The sequence below is a fragment of the Lepisosteus oculatus genome, chromosome 16 (genome assembly GCF_040954835.1).
Source record: "Lepisosteus oculatus isolate fLepOcu1 chromosome 16, fLepOcu1.hap2, whole genome shotgun sequence".
Classification (NCBI taxonomy): domain Eukaryota; kingdom Metazoa; phylum Chordata; class Actinopteri; order Semionotiformes; family Lepisosteidae; genus Lepisosteus; species Lepisosteus oculatus.
In genome coordinates, this window is record NC_090711.1 from 4,098,445 (window position 1) to 4,116,939 (window position 18,495).

Here is an 18,495-nt window from a genome sequence, read left to right on the forward strand (position 1 = left end):
TTTGCAAGATGAACATTATGCAAGTAATTTTGGAATTAAGTTGTGATGATAGGAGCAAAGCTTCTACAACAAGCAAGAAAATAATTAATTTTTTTATGTGCCGTCTGCCGCAGTTCTAGGTACAAGCGGGAATTTCTTTCTTAGCCTTTTCGTGTTTGAAGAGGATTAACTAATATGCATTCTAACTGCTATTTCACCTTAAGACGTCCTCCTCTCTGCTAGAAGAGAGGTGTAGAACCGGCTTACTGTGCATTAATATTTTTCTATTTGACTGAAGAGCAGTACTCTGTCTGGGGGATATCGTGGCAGGATTTCAAGATCTTGTTTTTTTTTCAGGTACGACATACAATTGCATGGAGATTGGTGAGGGGATTGTTACCCTTCGACATAGGAGGGGTACCTCTAACGACTTGGGTGGGGTGGGGGGGTACCCTTTAAATCACACCCCCTTGACAAGAGCTCAGCATAGACTTCCCTTTAGAAAGGAAACCGCATTTGAACAACTAAATTACAGGAAATGGGTTAAAAACGTAATATTCTTTCCCCAGCAGCACATCCTGTTAAGGTAATGACATCACAGGGCTGATGTTAAAGCTTACTGACACCATGTGACTTAATTGAACAGCTGATAAGGAATCAATCTTGAAATTAATGTGGTCGTAGTGGATATTAGTCATAGTCAATGAAAAAAAATCTTCAATGAACATCACAAAACAAGTAAAAATTAAAGTATTATGATTAACCTTTAGGAAAATGCTAGAAATGCACTCCCTCTTAGACAACATGACTTTGGTTGCACGGTTATTCCAATGGTCATGCTCAGAGAACGAGCTATGATTATGAATACATTTACGTTTCTTGATTTCCTTTTGAGCAGCATGTTTGCTGTTTTTGGTAACCCCTGTACCAATGTGATGAAGAGGCCAAGTGTATTTCACCGAAACTATCGGCCTAGTTAGCTTTATTGCAAAAGGCCCTGTTGCAGTTTCAGATTAGTCTGTTCTAGCCCCAATCCTTGGCTGTCTTCCTATCTCTGGGAGGTACTTTGATTGCAACACAAGTTCAACAGGTAAAATAAGAGTGCTTATTAATTCTAGAAACAGCTGGTGCAGTTTGTCATTACAGGCTACCATATTTATGACTCATTTCTAAGTCAGAAGATCTTTTAGTTGCGGTTTTCTTTCTAATTGAAAGCTGTGATATTCATTCAGGATTTTTCAAAAAGCTATATTAAAACTAAAGCACGTCTGAGGGGAGAAAAAACCACTCCAAGAGAATGAGAACTGTAGAACGCTGTCCCTATCACTGCAAAGATGACAGGAGGGCCTAGATAGAGTGCATTTAGATTTCTAAGTGCATTTAGCTTCCTTTTAGCTTCCACAATTAGTTTACTTATACCAGCTGCCTAAGACAATTAGGGACTGGCATTATTCAGTACATCTCAGTTTGCTTGAGGTTTAAAATTGAAGATAGTCACTGACCTGGTTTTAATATAAGTTCAAGAGAGAACAAGTACCCGGAATTCATGGTAGAACATAGCAAGCAGCTCAGTGCCGATGTTGAAAGGTTCTTTGGTATGTTATTATGGACGTATGTTTAATATGGTGGTCACAGACCTGAAGACATGCAGGTGATTTCTTATGGAGTTTACTTTGAGTTTAGCCTTAATCTCCGTAATTCTTCACTTCAAGGCTTTGATGTGGGTTCTCATTGTGCAGCTTTCTTCCACATAATAAAGCAAAGCTCTCTGCGCCTTGTCTTTTTTTAATCACAGACAAAAAAAAAAAAGAGGGAGTCAGGAGAAAGACTCCTGCTTTACTGGCTGGCCTATTCAGATGACAGCGGCTCTTGTATGGCGGAGTTTGTGTGCTCTGTTTAAAAGTGCTTGCAGGATGCACCTGGCAGACAGAAGCCCCACATTCACTTTCCGTCTTTCGCTTTCATTTCGGGAGCAAGTTCGCAGGGGCTAGAAAAGGGGGAAATACTTGCTGGGGTTAGTAAGAAGCTGTTTGCTCTGCCGGTGGAGCTACCATGTTAGGGATCTGAATAGTGAGAGTTTTCCCCCTAAAATGTTTTATCCCCCTCCCCCCATACACTCACATTAGGTGGCCTTTGTTTTGCCATGTCAGCTCCTCTGGAGCCACTGTGTTGAACAGCTGTGTTGCGTTCGCACCAGTGTGTTGGCATGGCCTCTGGTGTCCACAGCAGGGGATCTTTCAGACTCTCGCGCACCCCTCCCGCCGGCCGCTGTGTACTGTGTACTGTTTACCCCCGTGTAATTGAGCCAGGCTAAGCTGTTGATTGTTGGGTTATTGTTTGGTCCAGGGGTTGCCGTGCCTGTGCCTCAGGCCCTTTACCTTTGCCCTTTCCTTTGACTTCCCTGTCCTGCAGTAGTCTCCCTCTCTCACAGAGGAATGTGACCTCGCTGATCATTTTCCTAGCTTGGGGAAAGAAGAGGTGTTCGGACACCTTCACTCTTCACGCAGATCGAGCACCCCAGTCTGTAATACGTATGAGTCTCTTACTGGTTCAGTCCCAGTTTTATGTGATTACCCAACCCCCCCCCCAAAGAAAAATTTCTTCAAAATGTGCATTTTCAAGAATGAAACTACATTGCAAAGCATTGGCTTATCCAGCAATGTAAATTCACATGCCTGGAAAATAAATATGTTGCTTGAAAAAATATAAAAATTATCTTTAAAAATTAATATCTTAACGTGATCTGATTTGAGAGGGTTCAGAATTAACACAGGCAGGCTTATAGGGAAGGCTCTTGGCTGATGTTGAATGTAGGCCATTTGAAATAACTAGCGAGGTGAAAGTTATTGTAGTTCTTCAAGATAATGTTTACATTTTTTTGGAGATAGCAGAAATGAGAAACTGTACACAACTCCCTGCCTGATCAAAACGGTTTAAGATTAAAAAGTTAAAAGATTGAATTGAGAATGCATTTGTTGGATCTCCTTTTAAAAAAAAATGCACATGACCTTAGGATGTGCAGATCCTACAAAAATAGCTATACATTTATATTCTATTGTGATAAGGGAAGCCCTAAATCTCCTTGACATACTGTGAGAGCCCTGAGAAATGATGTTCAGCTTCCTAGTTACCAGGGGTGATATCTTACAGTAAATGAAAACAAGCAAAAACATGTGAGGAACATTTTTGACAGAGTCAATGTGGACAAAAAAGGTTCTGTTTTTATAGAGAACTACCGAGAAATACTCAGACACACTCAGGTAAAAACTAGCACGCATGGCTTAATGAAGTGAATGCTAAACTGATATTAAGGAAAATGTTCTTGAAGGACTGGAGCAAAGAGGAAAGCAGGAAAGAAAAATTGAGAAGCTGAAGAAGTTCAGGAAATGAGAACTGAGCTATTTGGTATACAATATGAACAGCTGTCAGGTGCTGTAAAAGTTTTTACAAAGGTTTCACAAAGTTTGAACTTTGTTTCTGCCAACTTTAAGAAAATTGTAGGAGGGATCTTAGTCCATCTGGCTAAAGAAGGAATGCTAAAATTCTAGCAGCTCAGTAGAATGAAGACTACATTGTGGGCTTTCAAGGACTGAAAAGTCTACCTTCATCTTTCTCACGAAGAATTGTAAAAATATGTTGTGACAGATATTCAAAAATCATTTGAAGTGGACCACAGTGCAAGACCAGAACTTTATTTATGGGAAAACATTATCTTGCTGCATATAATGATTTTTTCTTAATGGCTGAAGTTCAGTAGCTTTGCCAACCCTGCAGAAGCATGCTTTGTGGCTGTAAGAAAGCTTAATCTTGGGCCACAATGGAGTAACTTGACTGCTGGCCTTCAGAAGCTTTTGAATTTGATTTTGGGCCGCATAGAGCAGCTTTGCCCACAGCGTCTTAGCTTAGTAAGAACATACAGATTCTTTGAAGATTGCATTGACAGAAGTGAAAGACTCCTTGTCTGTAGAGGCACATTGTTCGGTGGATCTCGCCCAACAAGGTGTGTCTTTTGTGAACTGATAGGGTGGTATATTCCCCTGAGGGGAAACCCCTGTTAAACACATTTGCCATTCAGAATATTCAGAGGGCCACTAATTATTGATCTTCTTGGAACATTGTTGAGGGCCTCCTTCTGGACAACTAGTATACTGCAGCGGTACACCAAATGTGTAGTCTACAAGGGGTTGTCCTTATAGAAAATTAGAAAAAAGATTCATTTCTAAAACCTAACAAAGAGACCAGGAGTGTCACATGATTGTATGATGTGATATGATTTACCTTTGTATACTTCCTGTAGGTAGTCACACATTTAAAGACATAGAAGACCTTACTTGATATGCTTCCAAGAGAAAATGCAGTTAATGTTGGTTTTATGATTTGTGTGTGACTGTAAATTATGTATTTGTTGAAGCAAATTCTTCTCATTATATTGGTGAGGTATGCTATTATCTCAGTGTAAAATGTCACCTCTGGCAATGCCCAGGTGATGAATGTGAGTAATAGCACTGGGATTTTTGTTCTGTGCTGTTCTGTGAGAATGAGCTGAGGCAGGGGCTGGTACCTTTTACGAATTAATACATCTCAGCAGTAATGTGGATTGTACAGTGGGCATTTTCATTTCTATGTGTATGGAAGCAGAATTTTAACAAGGGCGTTAACCTTTTTTAACTAAGCCTATGTCTGTTTAAAGTTAGTAAAGTGCTGCTTTCAGAAATTAAAGTGATTTCCGTGGTAGAACCTACTGTCCCTCCTCTCAGCAGCAATGTTTTGGTTTCGAGTAAACTCCTTGGAAATGTATAGTGGTATCGATTCCCTGGCCCTGGATTGAAGGATTGAAAATCCTCAAAGTCAGCCCGATGGGCCTCAAAATCAGCAGTCTAACACGAACCAAAAGGGTACATGGAAACTAAGGGAAAATAGCTTTAAAACTAAAGCGAGGAGGCACTTCTTCACATGAAAGGTGGTGGGGTTGTAGATCAGGCTACCCAGGCATGTTGCTGAGGCAGATGACCTGGCGTGAAGAAATAACTGAAGTGGATCTTCAGATGAATCAGCTTCTAACAACCAAAACCTGCTGCAAGGGCAGAATGGTCTCCACTCGCTTGCCGATTTTCTTATGTTCTCATGATTGTGGCCATACTGTAGCAACTTCAGGAGGTACGGCTTCAAGTCATTTGTAAAATCGAAGAAGAATTCTTCCTGGCTTTAATAAACGCTGTTCAGATTTTTAGCTTCCGGGTTATAATGTGTTTTTTGTCTTTAAATTGTAGGGTGCCTTAAAAAAAACGACCTCAGCAACAATATAACAAAAGTGCTGCAATGACTTTCAACTTTCTTGTTGGTTACAGGCTAGAGAAAAAATACTGGGACCAGAGATGCCATCTAATAAGTACTCCTCAACCATCATGGCAAGCGACAAGATGACCGCAACAGTAAGTCATCAGGTTTCCAAGTGTCTGGTATTTACTTCTGCAGTTCCAAGCTCTGGATTGTTTTGATGAAATTTAGTGACGGCTTCCGTTCTTTGTGGCAGACTCATTATTATAGATTTGGTTTGGCAATTTTTTCAATGACGTGCAACTCAGTGCTAGGTGGCTTCTGTTTTGGCCATTCTGCTTTAAAATAAATCAGAAGAGCTGTCAGGTTATGTAAAATATGCCACAGGAGTAATAAAATGTGATCTTTGTGGCTTCCACACGACAGAAGAAGAGTTCCATCAGTTTGCAGTACCTGCTATGTGAAAATACTGCAGGACTGAAAACAAGATTTTACAGCTCGATAAAAGTGTCTCCCCTTTCCTCCTCCTCTCTTCACTTGGTACTTCCTGTCCCTCTTACAGTACTTTTTTCTTCTCCTTTCCCTTCCCCCTGCCTGGAGACTTCACCGGCACACTCTTGCTGACTGACACTTGTAGCATGCGGAGTCGAGACCCCTCTTGTCTGATCACTTCGCCTGTGGCATTTCTGTAACTTAGCAGTTTCACCTCCAGTAGGGGCAATCGCAAAGTGTTCGTTTCCGTCTGTCTCGGAACTTGGAAGGGCAGCTGCTGAACTTGGCAGAAAGCAACAGCAATGGCTCTTAAGGTGCACTTGCAGAAATGGAATGTATTCTGGATAAATGTGAACCTGACCCGCCGCATATAATTTAACCCTTGATTTCAAGCCAAATTGTTCTGGGATTAGAACTGCGTGGGATTTTCCTGGTCAGGGTGTGCAAAAGATTCCCTGCTCATTGTGCACAACGTTTGTTATTTACTGTATCTTTGTCTTCTATTATCACTAGATGTTTAAGTAGGGGATCTGAAGATTTGAAAATGACTGTGCGTGGATATTTGAACAGATGAGCAAAAAGCACATTGCGGTGTGTGATGTAAGCCAGCACCCCTCCTCCCCCCCCCACACACACACACACTTTATTTCAAACATACAATAGTCATAAGGAATGTATAGGCTCAAGATCTGCAGTTCTTAAGAACTCCTTTGTTTGTGTGCTGAGTACTTAAGCGCACAAAGCTCCATACATTGACTGCCTCCTGCACTCTGAAATACTGTAAAGGAATCTAGGCCACACAGAAAAAGCCCAAATTCGAATGACAGCAAACACTTTTGGTAAAAAATGCAACCTGTATTAGACACTAGATTTTTTAAAAAGACTTGTGTGAGGAAATGTCAACAATTCAGCTACAGTCCAGATTTCCATGCTGGAATTCTAAAACTTGCAAATGTGAACATGTAGTGTGTGTCAATATACACAGGGGGCTTTCAAAGGGATGGTATAGGAAAGCAAAGGAGGGAGAAATACTCTTTCTAAGTGCAGCCTGATCATTAGCAGCTACTGTACCTGAGGCAGAATTACAGGTCCCATGTTCAGGTTTACAGAAAAAAAAACATTAAATAAACAAGCCAGGGCATGAGAACGAAACACACTAGTTTCATCCTTGTCAATTAATAACATCAACAGCGGATTTTCTTTCTGTCAGCCACGTGAAGTGCTGGACTTAATTCACTGATTCACAGAAGTATTTTAACAGTTCTCGCTACTGTGTGTGAGAAACCACAAAACGTTCTTCAGTGTGACATTTTACAGTTCCTTTGCATTATGTGTACCTACCACTGCAGTCTGTAGGATTCCCTGAGAATGTACAGTTTTGAAATAATGCATTTGATATAATAAATTATATTGGATAGTACTGAAGAAAAACAATGGTGCTAACCTCAGCACTATCTAAGGATGAACCAGCTGAAGGGTGTGTTCCATAAATCCTGTTAGCAAAGTAATTTGTTTACACCCTCAATATCTTTTTTCTTAGTACTTTTGCTGTTGTGTTTGGAATGTCAGGCTGTGCTGATCAGGAATGCATGGTAATGGTAGCAGAGACTCAGTGTTTGTTTCATCAAGAGGTGTACAATTATACTCCTAGGAATTCCTTCGCTTCTCACACTGAAATCTGAGTGAAACAGGACAAGCTTGAAAGACAGTTGCAGAAATCCGGTTGAATCCCCAAATGTGTGAGGCTTGACGAGTTTGGCTTTGTCGCAGATTGCGTAACTTGGGACCGTTCTGATTGTGACCCTTTTTGGAATGTAGCACGAACTGCACTGGGAGGTGTTTTTAAGAGGAACAGTTTGAGCTCTTGCACACCTTAGCACCGTGTTGTACTGGAACGGTGGCGAAGGCTGATCACTTTGCATTGTGAAAATTGTGGGTTTCCTGAAAACCATGCATGGCGCTGGTCTGTACAGAAAAGTATTAGACTTCAAACTTTGCTCACAAAACAAGAAGATAAAATGAATCTGTAATCCACAGATATAGTGATGCAGTCATCCTGTTGAAAGGAATGTATTACTCAGTATAGAGCTTCATTGCTGCTTTGATTGATCTGGAGTGATGAAGATCTTGGGTACATTTTGGGAACAAAAGTGGCTGAAAAGAGTACATTACAGTATGTTCACATAATTTTGACTGTAACATAGTAACATTGCACTGCTTTTAACAAAAGAAGGAAACTGTGCAGGCAAAATTAAGCAGGTTAACTTTTATTGTTAAAAGGATTTTTATTTTTTTGTTCAGTTCAAATTAGATTAGCACTTAAAATGACATACTCTTTGTTTAAACATTGTGTTCGCAAAAACATACCAGGTTCTCAGTGATGTTCCTGGGTTCCCACCTCTAATCAGCATTCTTACAGAAACCACTGAAGTTTCTCCTTTCACTGGTATGCATTTATACAGCATCTTCATTAGAATGATGAAGGTCAGCCATGTTTATCCTTTGTACTGTGGACCCAGTTCTGTGATCTTTCTCATCACAAATTCTTGTGATGAACTAAACACTCTTCAGAACAAACTTAATTTTTTTTCATGTTTGCAATAATTGCAAACTGTTTGTACTGTAGACACAGTCCCATAGGGTAAATGTGGATATGAGCAAATGTTGTCTGAGTGATGCACTGTTGGAGTGCGAGCAGTTCCTATGAAGTTTTAAAGATTCTTTGAAGGTGATGGATAAAGCTTAAGTATGGAAAAACCCCTCAAATACAATGTTGTAGTTTGTGTTGGCCACATACCAGGTGACACCCTGTCTTATTCTTCTGTTAAATATGTCGTTTCACTTGGGTTTGGTCCAATAGTTTTGTCATCTTAGCAAGAATGGATACACAGCTTTCAGAGTCAGCTGTCCTCTCTGGGAAATCAGCACTGCTCCTTTAAAGTCAGTGACACAGAATTGCAATGCCATATTGTGGACATAATTTTATTCACAAGTGGTTCAGAGCTTGCTGTCTGATATCTCAAAACGGGAAGTATAATACAATACAGTCTTTTTGGCATTATTTATTTCTTTATTTCTGTCAAATGAGAGCAGATTCTGTTCTCTTGTTTACAGCGGTGACCTGGTGACCCTTTTACACAGTTGGGTATTTGCTGGAGTAATATGTGTGTCTTGAGGGTATAACAACAGCATCTCACCTGGGACTTGAACCCATCGAAGGCCCAGAGACCTAATTGCTGCCTAGTCTTTACAACACCCTGCAAATTTTGCAGTAGATTAACATACATGCAACTTTCCAAATCATGTATAGTTATCTGGATTTTTTGGCAGGTGTTATTTTCTACCTTTTGTTGTGTCTTTGAGAGCTTGCGATACCTGATCATTATCCACTGGCCTTGTAAAAGGTCTTAAGCTCTCCTGAAAGGAACTACCAAGCATCTTCTTAACTTCTTGAAACAGGATCAAAGACCAGATCTGTAGCCTCTTTTCTAGGCTGTAATCGCTGCTGCAGAAGGTACTGAATAGGCTTAGCCACACGGATGACGTGTGCTTTGGGATCTGACTGCCCTTATTTTCTGCTTCACAAAGACTGCAGCAAGGTCCAGTGGGCCTCTTTGAAAATAAAGCAACACAAAGAGCCCCGAATGAATGACCTCCAACTCCCCCCCAAAAAAACCCAGAATCCCTGCCGGGCTTGAATTGTGAAGTATAGGACATGGGCCCTAAGAAAAAGCATAAAATGGCGGGTTACTTCTGTGTTCTCCTTCGTGCGAGTCAGAAAGAGCCACGGTTCTGCTGGTATCCACCTCATAAAAGAACAATCCAACGGTGTTTTCAGTAAGAGGTTATTAAACACTTTAACGTTTAACGATTGACGTTTTGGGCACTGCTGGAGCTGTCACGATTAAAAGATGAATGGGCAGAAACACATTCATATCCCTGAAAGCAAAAAGACTTGACACCCCTAACTAGGTAGCGGTAAGAATCGTTTTCTTTTTGGAACAGGGAAAGACTTGAGATCGTGTCTGTGGCTGTGTCGCACAACCAGGACTCTTCTAACATTGGCCAAAAATAATCCTGAAATCCAGTGCAACTGTGTAGAATCATGCACATGTGTAATCTCATCGTTATAGGTTGGTTAAGTCCTCTATAAGAAAGTCTATGACACCATCCAACAATTTGTGATATCAAGCAGTCAGCTTCTGCATGTCTTCAGTTTCAGCTTGAGAATTGCAGTCTAATGACCTTTCCCCTGAGGGGCTTTGTGGGGCTGATGTATCCTGATATATCACTGAAACTGGCTTTCGGATCCTGCTGTGAAAGACTCAGGGCTGGGAGCCGGCTGGAATTCCCCTTGATGTGCAGGGTCTCCCTGTTCTCGTCTCTGCTGCCCTGTATTGTAATGCGCTCGGAGCCACAGCAGGGATTGGCGAGCCCCGGCACCACGACCGCCTCAGCTCTCTAATGAGCTGACCTGAGCACCAAGTCACTAGGGGCAGCTGCTGTGCAGCAGAAATGCCCCGTTTCAAGTCCACCCATTAGTCATAATGGATAGATGTCATTCTGAGTCATGAATTCATGCAAATATTCCAGAAATCTGTTCATTCTAGGAAGAGGCAAGACAAGACGCTCTCCTAGCTCTGAGAGTTCATACCAGATAAAGGTGCTCTATAGAAATCGGTGTTAAAAGAGCCAACTAGAGCCTGAGTTCAGTGGGAAAGCTTTCCCTGGAACAGCGTTTTACATTTCTGGGACTTAAAGAGTGTTGTTAATGGTACCAGTACTTATGGGGTATTTGTAATGGTACTACTGATATTTGTACCATGTAATTCAATTAAAAATCCAGTTTTTATAGAAAGGAGATAATTTCTTTAAATTAAGAACAAAGGACATATGTCAAATTGGGCTATGCACTGATACATTCGGTCAGAGCTCGTGGGGAACTGTTGTCTGCCTTCACTCTCCCAGCCAGGCAGCGGTGAGGGAAAATGGGAGTAGCTACATCTGCTGGGGTCACGTTCGGGCTCATATGAGCAAATACAAATGGCCTTGGCCGTAATTCAAGCGTGCATATCATGTGCAATCGCATTGGCCGAGTGCCTATACACTGCATTTTGGCTTAATACATGGTGGGGAGACGGAATGAGGTAGAGGCATCGGGAGTTCCATAATCTGCAGTGCACACAGCTTCTGCCTGTATCTCTGGGACTGAGGAACAATGGGGTAGTGCCCGTTTGGCACATCAAATTTGTTGTGTACGTGTCAGAATTCCTTTGTGGAATGAAGCAAATTGTTCTTTCTTCTTGATCACTGCTAGGAGAGAGGAGATTGACAGGTTGCTGCATATGGATTCTCTAAATGAATATCTGAGCGTAGGGAAATTGTCATAAATTCATGGTTTTCATCTAAGAATGTGATGGATTTTGAATCGGAGCCAGTAACCTTGGCTCCTTTGTCGAGGTTTGTTGAGTGTGCTGCTCTGAGCGCAGGGGATTTTTCTTGAGGAACTTAACGGAAGCTCAGTCTCAGACCACTGGTAACCTATTACCAAAATACAACAAGCTGTCCTTTCTTAGTACTTGATTTTGGATGTCTCCCATTTTTTAAAGGCATCATTCAGCTGACACCCATTGCTTATTTGTGTTGAGAGCTGGTTTTACCTCCTACTGAACAGAAGGGGTAGCTCAGTTAATGAAATAACCCGACTGCACAGGAAATTTACCATGTAATGAGGAACAACTGTCCATGTGCTGGACACAATTACAGCCCCAAATTATACATGTATTATACAGGGAATAAATCACAGCTGAGTCTAATTTGTATCATCTTGTTTTAGTAAATTTCCCTTTTGTATGTTGCACAGCTTTTCCTCGGCAATTTTGATAACCTCTTTTTTATTTTACAAGTTTTCTGCTGGTATGCTTCCAAATCTAGAACAGGGAACCATAATTCAGGTAACTCTAGCTGCGTTCCTTGGGACCTCTCTGACTTAGATGAAAGGAATGCATTATCTCATCTCCAAAGTGATCATACCGTGATGAAGTGCCGGAGGAAAGGCGTAGCCCTTTTAATACCAGGTCTGTTGCAAGGGTAACTGGTAGGAAATAAAGCAAGAGACTCCATCTTACTCTCCTAATCCTTGCACTGTTATAACTCAACAGATGTGTGCAATGTCTTGGGAGATCCCAGACACAGCTTGCTTATGATATGAAGGAGGATCATGATCTCCCGACAAACCAAAGACAGCAACCGCCAGGAAATACAGAGTGTCTTGTATTTTTGCAGCTTAGTACCCAGGATTCAAAAGTAGGTTCATGCTTAATTCTGGATCTGCATTAAAAATAAAAACAGAAGCTAGTTCTTCTTTAATCCAGCAGCATGAAAACAATACTACCGCCTTGTATTTAGATCTCGGAATCTTGGGAAGGCTAGGCCTGATTGGAACTGGGATGAAGTGTAAGGAAAACCAGGCTGCTGCTGTTGGACAAATCAGCTTCCCCATCACAGACAGTCAAGAGTCTGTCTGCAGTCCATGAGAGGAGCACACAGAGATGCTTGGTGTATGTTTCTCAAAGCGATTAAGCTAGAACTGTGCTTTCATATTTTCCTGTTATCTATCATGCTTACATGTGCTTAGCAGATTGATAGCATTCCGTGATCACGCTCATATTCCTCTTCCCAGTTTGCCAGAGAGAACGTCTTTTAACACAATTGGTTACTTAGTCTCGTGGCTTGCGTTCCTATATAAACCCATATAGAGTAACATACTGTAGTATGCTTTGTGCCCAGCATTCTTCCATTCCGGTTCCAACCACTCCTGGATCTCCATCCTATAAAGTACTGCAGCATCAGCAGAAAGATGCATGTACAACCTTTGCAAAAACCCCATCAACAGTGCTGTAAGTGGTTCTGGTTGACCAGTAGGTGGCACTCTTTTCTTCTGGATCAGATTTCCTGAACCACTGCCGCAGTGTGGTGACTGGGGAAACTGGGCTTTGGGCAAGTACTTGTACCATATTTCGGATGAGATGTTCAAATAACTAACTGGCCTCCCGAAAATCGCCTCCTCGATTCAGCTGGTTAAGCAGTTTCTCACTTCACGACCTGATCTGCGGTGGAGCTGCAGGTGCAGAGTGGGTGCCTGGATACCACCGAGCACGGGCTGCATGGAGTGGGTCCCCTGTTATTAGTCAAGCACTTTGGCATCCTTTGGGTTGAAAAGGGCTGGACAACTTATACTTTCCAACTGAGCAGACTGCACTAGCGATTGGAGCTAAATGTAGACATCGGGTAGTAAAATCATTTCTTCTAGATCACACATCAGGATCACAACTGCTGCATCTGCAGTTGCTGGTTGTATCACAAAAATACCAAAATAATTCTTAACTGTTTTTTGGAAGGCATGATACCATATGTGATTAACTGGACTTATCCTCTTCTGGAAAATACACCCACTGGTTATTCTGTGAATTTGTGGTTTTATCTATGTTCTGATCTCTGGGAGACTTTCTTTTTTTTATTATTCTTTGAAAAACCATTGCATTTCCCGGCATTGTAGAGCTGGAGAGACGCTCAAAGGGCTGTCAGTGGGGCCCTCCTAATCCCTCTAATGAGAAAGACCTTTAACTACTCACTCACGCCTGGTGTACCAGGAGCCCTGGGGTGTCCTCTCACTCAGGGATAAATGTAGCCTCCCACAGACTGCCCGACTGCTGCACAGGCTCACAGTGCACTGCCACATGACTAGGAAGAGGGACCCAAATACAGATTTGTGTATATAGTATCCAAATGTAGCAGCGATGTGTTTGGATTTCCGGAAGATCTAGAAAGTTTTATCTGTGCGCAGTTAAATCTATTTCTTTGTGCTGTCCTCTTGTAAAAGTGTGCTGTGGTGCATTGGTGTGGTCGTTTCGGTTTTACCATGATTTCACTGTTCTTTGGCATGGCTGTCACCAGTTTGTATCATCCCTTAACATACATTTCTATTCTTTACCACAATTTCACTGTACATTGCTACAATTTAATGTACTTTTAGCTTGGTAAAATGCAGAATATCTTCACAAAGGTAGGGAAAGTAATTGGTTTAGTGTTGATTTTGTGATTCTCTTAATGTTTACCAGGATCTAGTATGGACAGGGGCTGCATGTATTAGATTTCCTTTCATATAACTAAAAGGAAATATAACTATATATATTAAATATAACTACATAAGGAAATATAACCATATAACTAAAGGAAAAGTGTTTTCTTTCTGCTCCTTTCAGCACGGAATAAATCTTTTACTTTATCCTTTCATAACTGCAAGGTTTTGTTTGAATCCACCTCTGGCTTTAAGGAGAATGGGTTTAGTTGCCTCAACCTGGATCCCATTGAGCACCATTTCACATTGAACGAGAAGATCTTAACTGGGCAAGATTAATTCAGGGGATTACTGTGCTTAGTAGTAATCGCAAGCACTGTACCAAGCTGTAACCTGTGCAGTTTCGTAGAAAACTTCAAGAAGCTTAGGCAGCTAAGAAATGTTCAGTTTTCTGCAGTGTTGCAGTTCTTTTCGTCGTGGCTGTGAGGAAGGTGGGGGTTTGTTGCTGTAATCTCATGGAAGGTATTATATAAAAAAAATCATTCAGCCGGAGATGAAGAAGGATTTCCAGGGTTGGTGAGAAGGTTTCCTCTGCGTGAAACGTGGAGCTCTGGTTTCTTATTCCAGGCTGCTGTGGCCCTTGCTCAGGAAGCCAGAGATGTCTGTTTTTGTGTCAGAACCTTCCTGGTGTCACCATGGTTCAATAGGAAGGGTCCAGGCGAGTCGGACCCCTGTCCAGGTTCCTCTGAGGAGACCCTCGCACATCCAGTGTCGCTATGCTGCATCGGTACTGTAGTTCAGAACTGACAGTCACAGCCAGCTTGTGATTGCAATCATTTTGAAAGCCCCAGGGGCAGGAAACGGAGCATTTCAACACATGCTTTAAATGAGCTGTGGAGAACGTCTCAGAACCTGCCGGTATGTGGGAAATAACTTTTGTACAGGAGAGGTCGCGCAGCCTGTCGTTTGAATTGAAAGTGATGGTACAGATGGAATCACAATTCCCCCCCGAGTTCCTGTGAGGGTTCTCAAGGTGTTACGGTCTCTGCCTTCCTTCCAGAAACATGCTGGCACTGTGTGTCCTGTGAGGGACTGGTGTCCTGTGCAGGGTGTGGCTCCACCATGCATCCTGGGTAGCTGGTTGTCGTGATCCCTTCTAGGAATCAGCAGGTCTCGGATAACGGACGTGTGCATGGATGATCGTTATTGTCACTCTTTCTTCTTCCAGTTGTCGTCAGTGTTTGTTAAGAAATTGGAGAGAATGGACCTGCCAACACAGGTGGGGGGGGTGACCCCTGGCCTTCCTGAGACAGACACAACCCCCCCCGCCTCTCAGCCTGGAAAATAATGAGCTAAGGTCAGGGACACAATGGCCTTGTGTTCTGGAGCCTGCTCCTGGGCCTTTCAGCAGAGCTGTGCTTTCGTGTCACGCATGAGTTCCTCTGAGGTTTCGATCTGGTGCAACTGGTTATTTAATCCAGTTAAATTTGTTCTAAAAAAAGTAAAATAGTTTTAAACCAGGTGAAGTCCTTATTTAAAAAATGCTAATACGGCTATTTGTTCATATTTCTTAATCCGTGTTGGATTTTCTAAATAAATATCAATCGATATCAAAACGCCAATTTAAATATCAATATCTGAGATCGTGGTTGGGTTTGCGCCTCTTTTGAATCTTCAGAATTCTCCTCAAAAGCATTTGTTTCAAATTAGACGGGCCACGTCACAGGAATGGGAGACGAGGGAGCTAACAGCTTACAGCTAGTGACTGAGCGCTGGAGTCCGCTGCCTCTACACACTGAAGTACAATCCCGCTCGTGAGGACCATCGAAAACCCTGCTTTATACAGTTTCCTTTTCAATCCAAGCATGCATTCCTTGCCATCTGTTATTTATATACGTTGGAAATCTGAGACCCTTCTATAAAAGGAGCAGTGAACCATAGAATTCACATCAAGCCGTGTACCTCTAACAGGCCCTCAGTCAAAGGACTTTGGAGGGGGTTTTATCGCTCATATCTGCACTTTGGCTGGGAGAGCTACAAGGGTGTACGAGTCACAATTTTTCAAACAAAATCAACTCGGGTCTGAAACGCTGTCATCATCACAACAACAAAACACCTTCGTTTTCAAGGAAGGTTAAAACACCGGGGCTCTTTGTGAAGTCTGGTCTACATCTCATGAATCAGCTACCTTTCCAAGCCAGTCGCATCCCGAGAGAGCTGTCTGGAGACAGCGGAGTGCGGGAGCTGTTGTCACACTGGGATGCCCTAGGACTGTCTGCAGAAAGCTGTCCCCCTCTCCAGAACTGGAGGAAGACTCAGTGGGCAGTCAGGGGTGGAAGGTGGGGGTTTAGGATAGCAGAGAGGCAGGGCCAGGGAGCGGGAGGGAAAATAACCAGCCGAACACGATCCGTCAGAGAATGCAAGCAAGCGAGAGTGAGTGTGTGCGAGACAGGATAGGCTAGTTTGGATAAGAAATATAAGAAAGTGCCCATTTATCTCCTGGCTTTTCATTTTTATTTCTGTTTTTCTGCTTGTACCAAAACCAAGGACCAAGTGTTATTATAACAATACAGAAATTATAACATACAATCAAAGAAGAAACTATACTTTGTGCAACACAATTGCATATTTTGGCAAGTAAACATACACTCAAATTCTGCATCCAGTAGATGCAAAGCCAGACTGAATTTTCTAAACATTAGAGGGGTTTGTTGATACCTGGATATGTAGTTAAGACTCTTTCTGGACCTGGCCTTCTGTGGCAGAGAAAAAGTAAAAAGGTTCAGCATTATCTGTCTCCTACTGCATCATGATTATCTGATCATCTTGGCTTTCAATGTTTTCAAGTGAAAGATGTTTGGCAATGATGCACTTGTTACTGGTTCTGCATTTTCTATACCGGTTCTGCATTTTCTAAACTGGTCATTTTATTTATTGTTTCATTTTTTTCCAAAACGAGGAGGATGTCAGAAATAAATGCTGCAGTTTGATTTTTAATGGAAAGTTCCGTGTTGTTAGAGTTGTTCACTGAAGCATACTTAAAGAAGGTACATCACAATGAATGGTGGAGATAAAAGGTACAAGGGTTTGTTCATTTTGGCAGCAATTTGTAGAAGACTGATAAAGGCACACATGGAGGCTTTAAAACAGTGTTGGGGTGTAGTTGTTTTTTCTTGTATGCTGTAGCTGGACTATCAATTATAAAAGGTACCTGGTGATTCTCTAGACCAGCAGTTTCCCTTTCAGTTTCCAGATGTTCTGCTTTTAGATGTATTTTTTTCTGCTTCATTATATTTGAAAATCCAACAGAATAACAAATAATCTGCACTCAGGAAACACTGGCAACGTAGACACCTTACATGATATGAAATTGCTGTTCATGCATTGCAGTGTGTGTGCAGATAATGAGGAATTTAACAAGATGGCTGGTTCTTTTTTGCTAGCTTCAAAGACGGGTTTTCAGACTGGAGCGATGACAGCTGTAGCCTTAAATTAGATTCCATGCCGCATTGTTCCCTTCTGCGGAAACCCTGTTGTAGCTCTGTGGAGCACCAGGGGTCTGTGGACTTCAATGTGAGCACCGCTGGTCTAGACCTCAAAAAAGCCTCTTGTGAGAAAGGAGACAAAGAGCCTCCTAATTCATTTCCCAAGGTGGGACAACAGATGGAGCACAGTGAACATCGGTGAAGCTATAGAGGTAAGATGAGTTTCAATACTGCCTGATATTCTGATGCTCTTTCCAGGCTGCGGTGAACAGTGATGTAGCCATGGATGGACTCTCTGAGAAAGACAGTGGCCTGGAACTCACTAATGGCCATCTTGGAAGCAGCCCACTAACAGCCTCAGAGCCCCCTTCTCCTCTGAGCCCCAAGCAGAATGGGGGTTCCATTTCTCCGGGTAAGTTATGTTTAAAGTTACTTTAATTAGATGTCAACTGTCGCTTGAATTTGAGGAGGTAGACATGGATTAGAGAGGCGTGCCAAAGGTGCATACTTTATTGATTTGAACTCCGCCAGCAAGATGCTCTTTAATCAAGAGTTTTAATCAATTTCCATTATAGCTAGGAAGCTGATGTAGCCAGATTTTTGGTGGGGTTCTGTGATAGAAGGCTGTTATCAGCTGTTTGTAAGGCATCTCTGGAAAGTCAGTGTGTGTAATATCTGCATAGTGTTGTGAGTATGGACTAAAAAGTAAAGTAAATAAAAATACTGACAAACCTACACACTTACAGGTGAAGGTGATTTCACTGATACATGATGCCAGCCATGCTTTGATTAATCTCTTATCTTTAGAAGTTTCAAGATAAAAACAGTCAACATGAAAACTAATGAAAAGGTTGGCCTCAGATTTTCAACGTCAATTATATAGCACATTTATTATGTGTTTTTGAAAACTATCAAGTCAAGGATGCTCACCAATCATGAGTTGTGAACATCTGAAATAGGTGAGAGTTGGAATATGGAAACAGGAACATCCATAGATAAGAGTTGTTTGAGGATTGCGGACCACAGTAATACTGTAAACCTGCTATTATGTCAACACGAAATCCAATTTTTTTAATGCAGATGTTGTAAAGGGATAGTTCCAAACAGGATAAAAGAAATACGTTTTTCTGAGTGAAACAGTAAACCCCAAATAATCTTTAATTATAATAAAGAAGTGGTCAT

General features: G+C 41.8%; 1 protein-coding gene across 4 annotated transcripts in view; it reads left to right on the top strand.

Annotated features, from left to right (window-relative positions):
• Positions 1 to 18,495, top strand: part of dnmt3bb.1 (DNA (cytosine-5-)-methyltransferase 3 beta, duplicate b.1) — a 46,065-nt gene that overhangs the window by 2,779 nt on the left and 24,791 nt on the right. For all 4 annotated transcript variants that reach the window (XM_015365000.2, XM_015365002.2, XM_015365001.2 and 1 more), the window contains 2 exons: positions 5,328 to 5,411; positions 17,572 to 17,725. In XM_015365000.2, the coding sequence (XP_015220486.1) occupies positions 5,328 to 5,411; positions 17,572 to 17,725 (238 nt within the window). The remainder of the gene's footprint in view (positions 1 to 5,327; positions 5,412 to 17,571; positions 17,726 to 18,495) is intronic.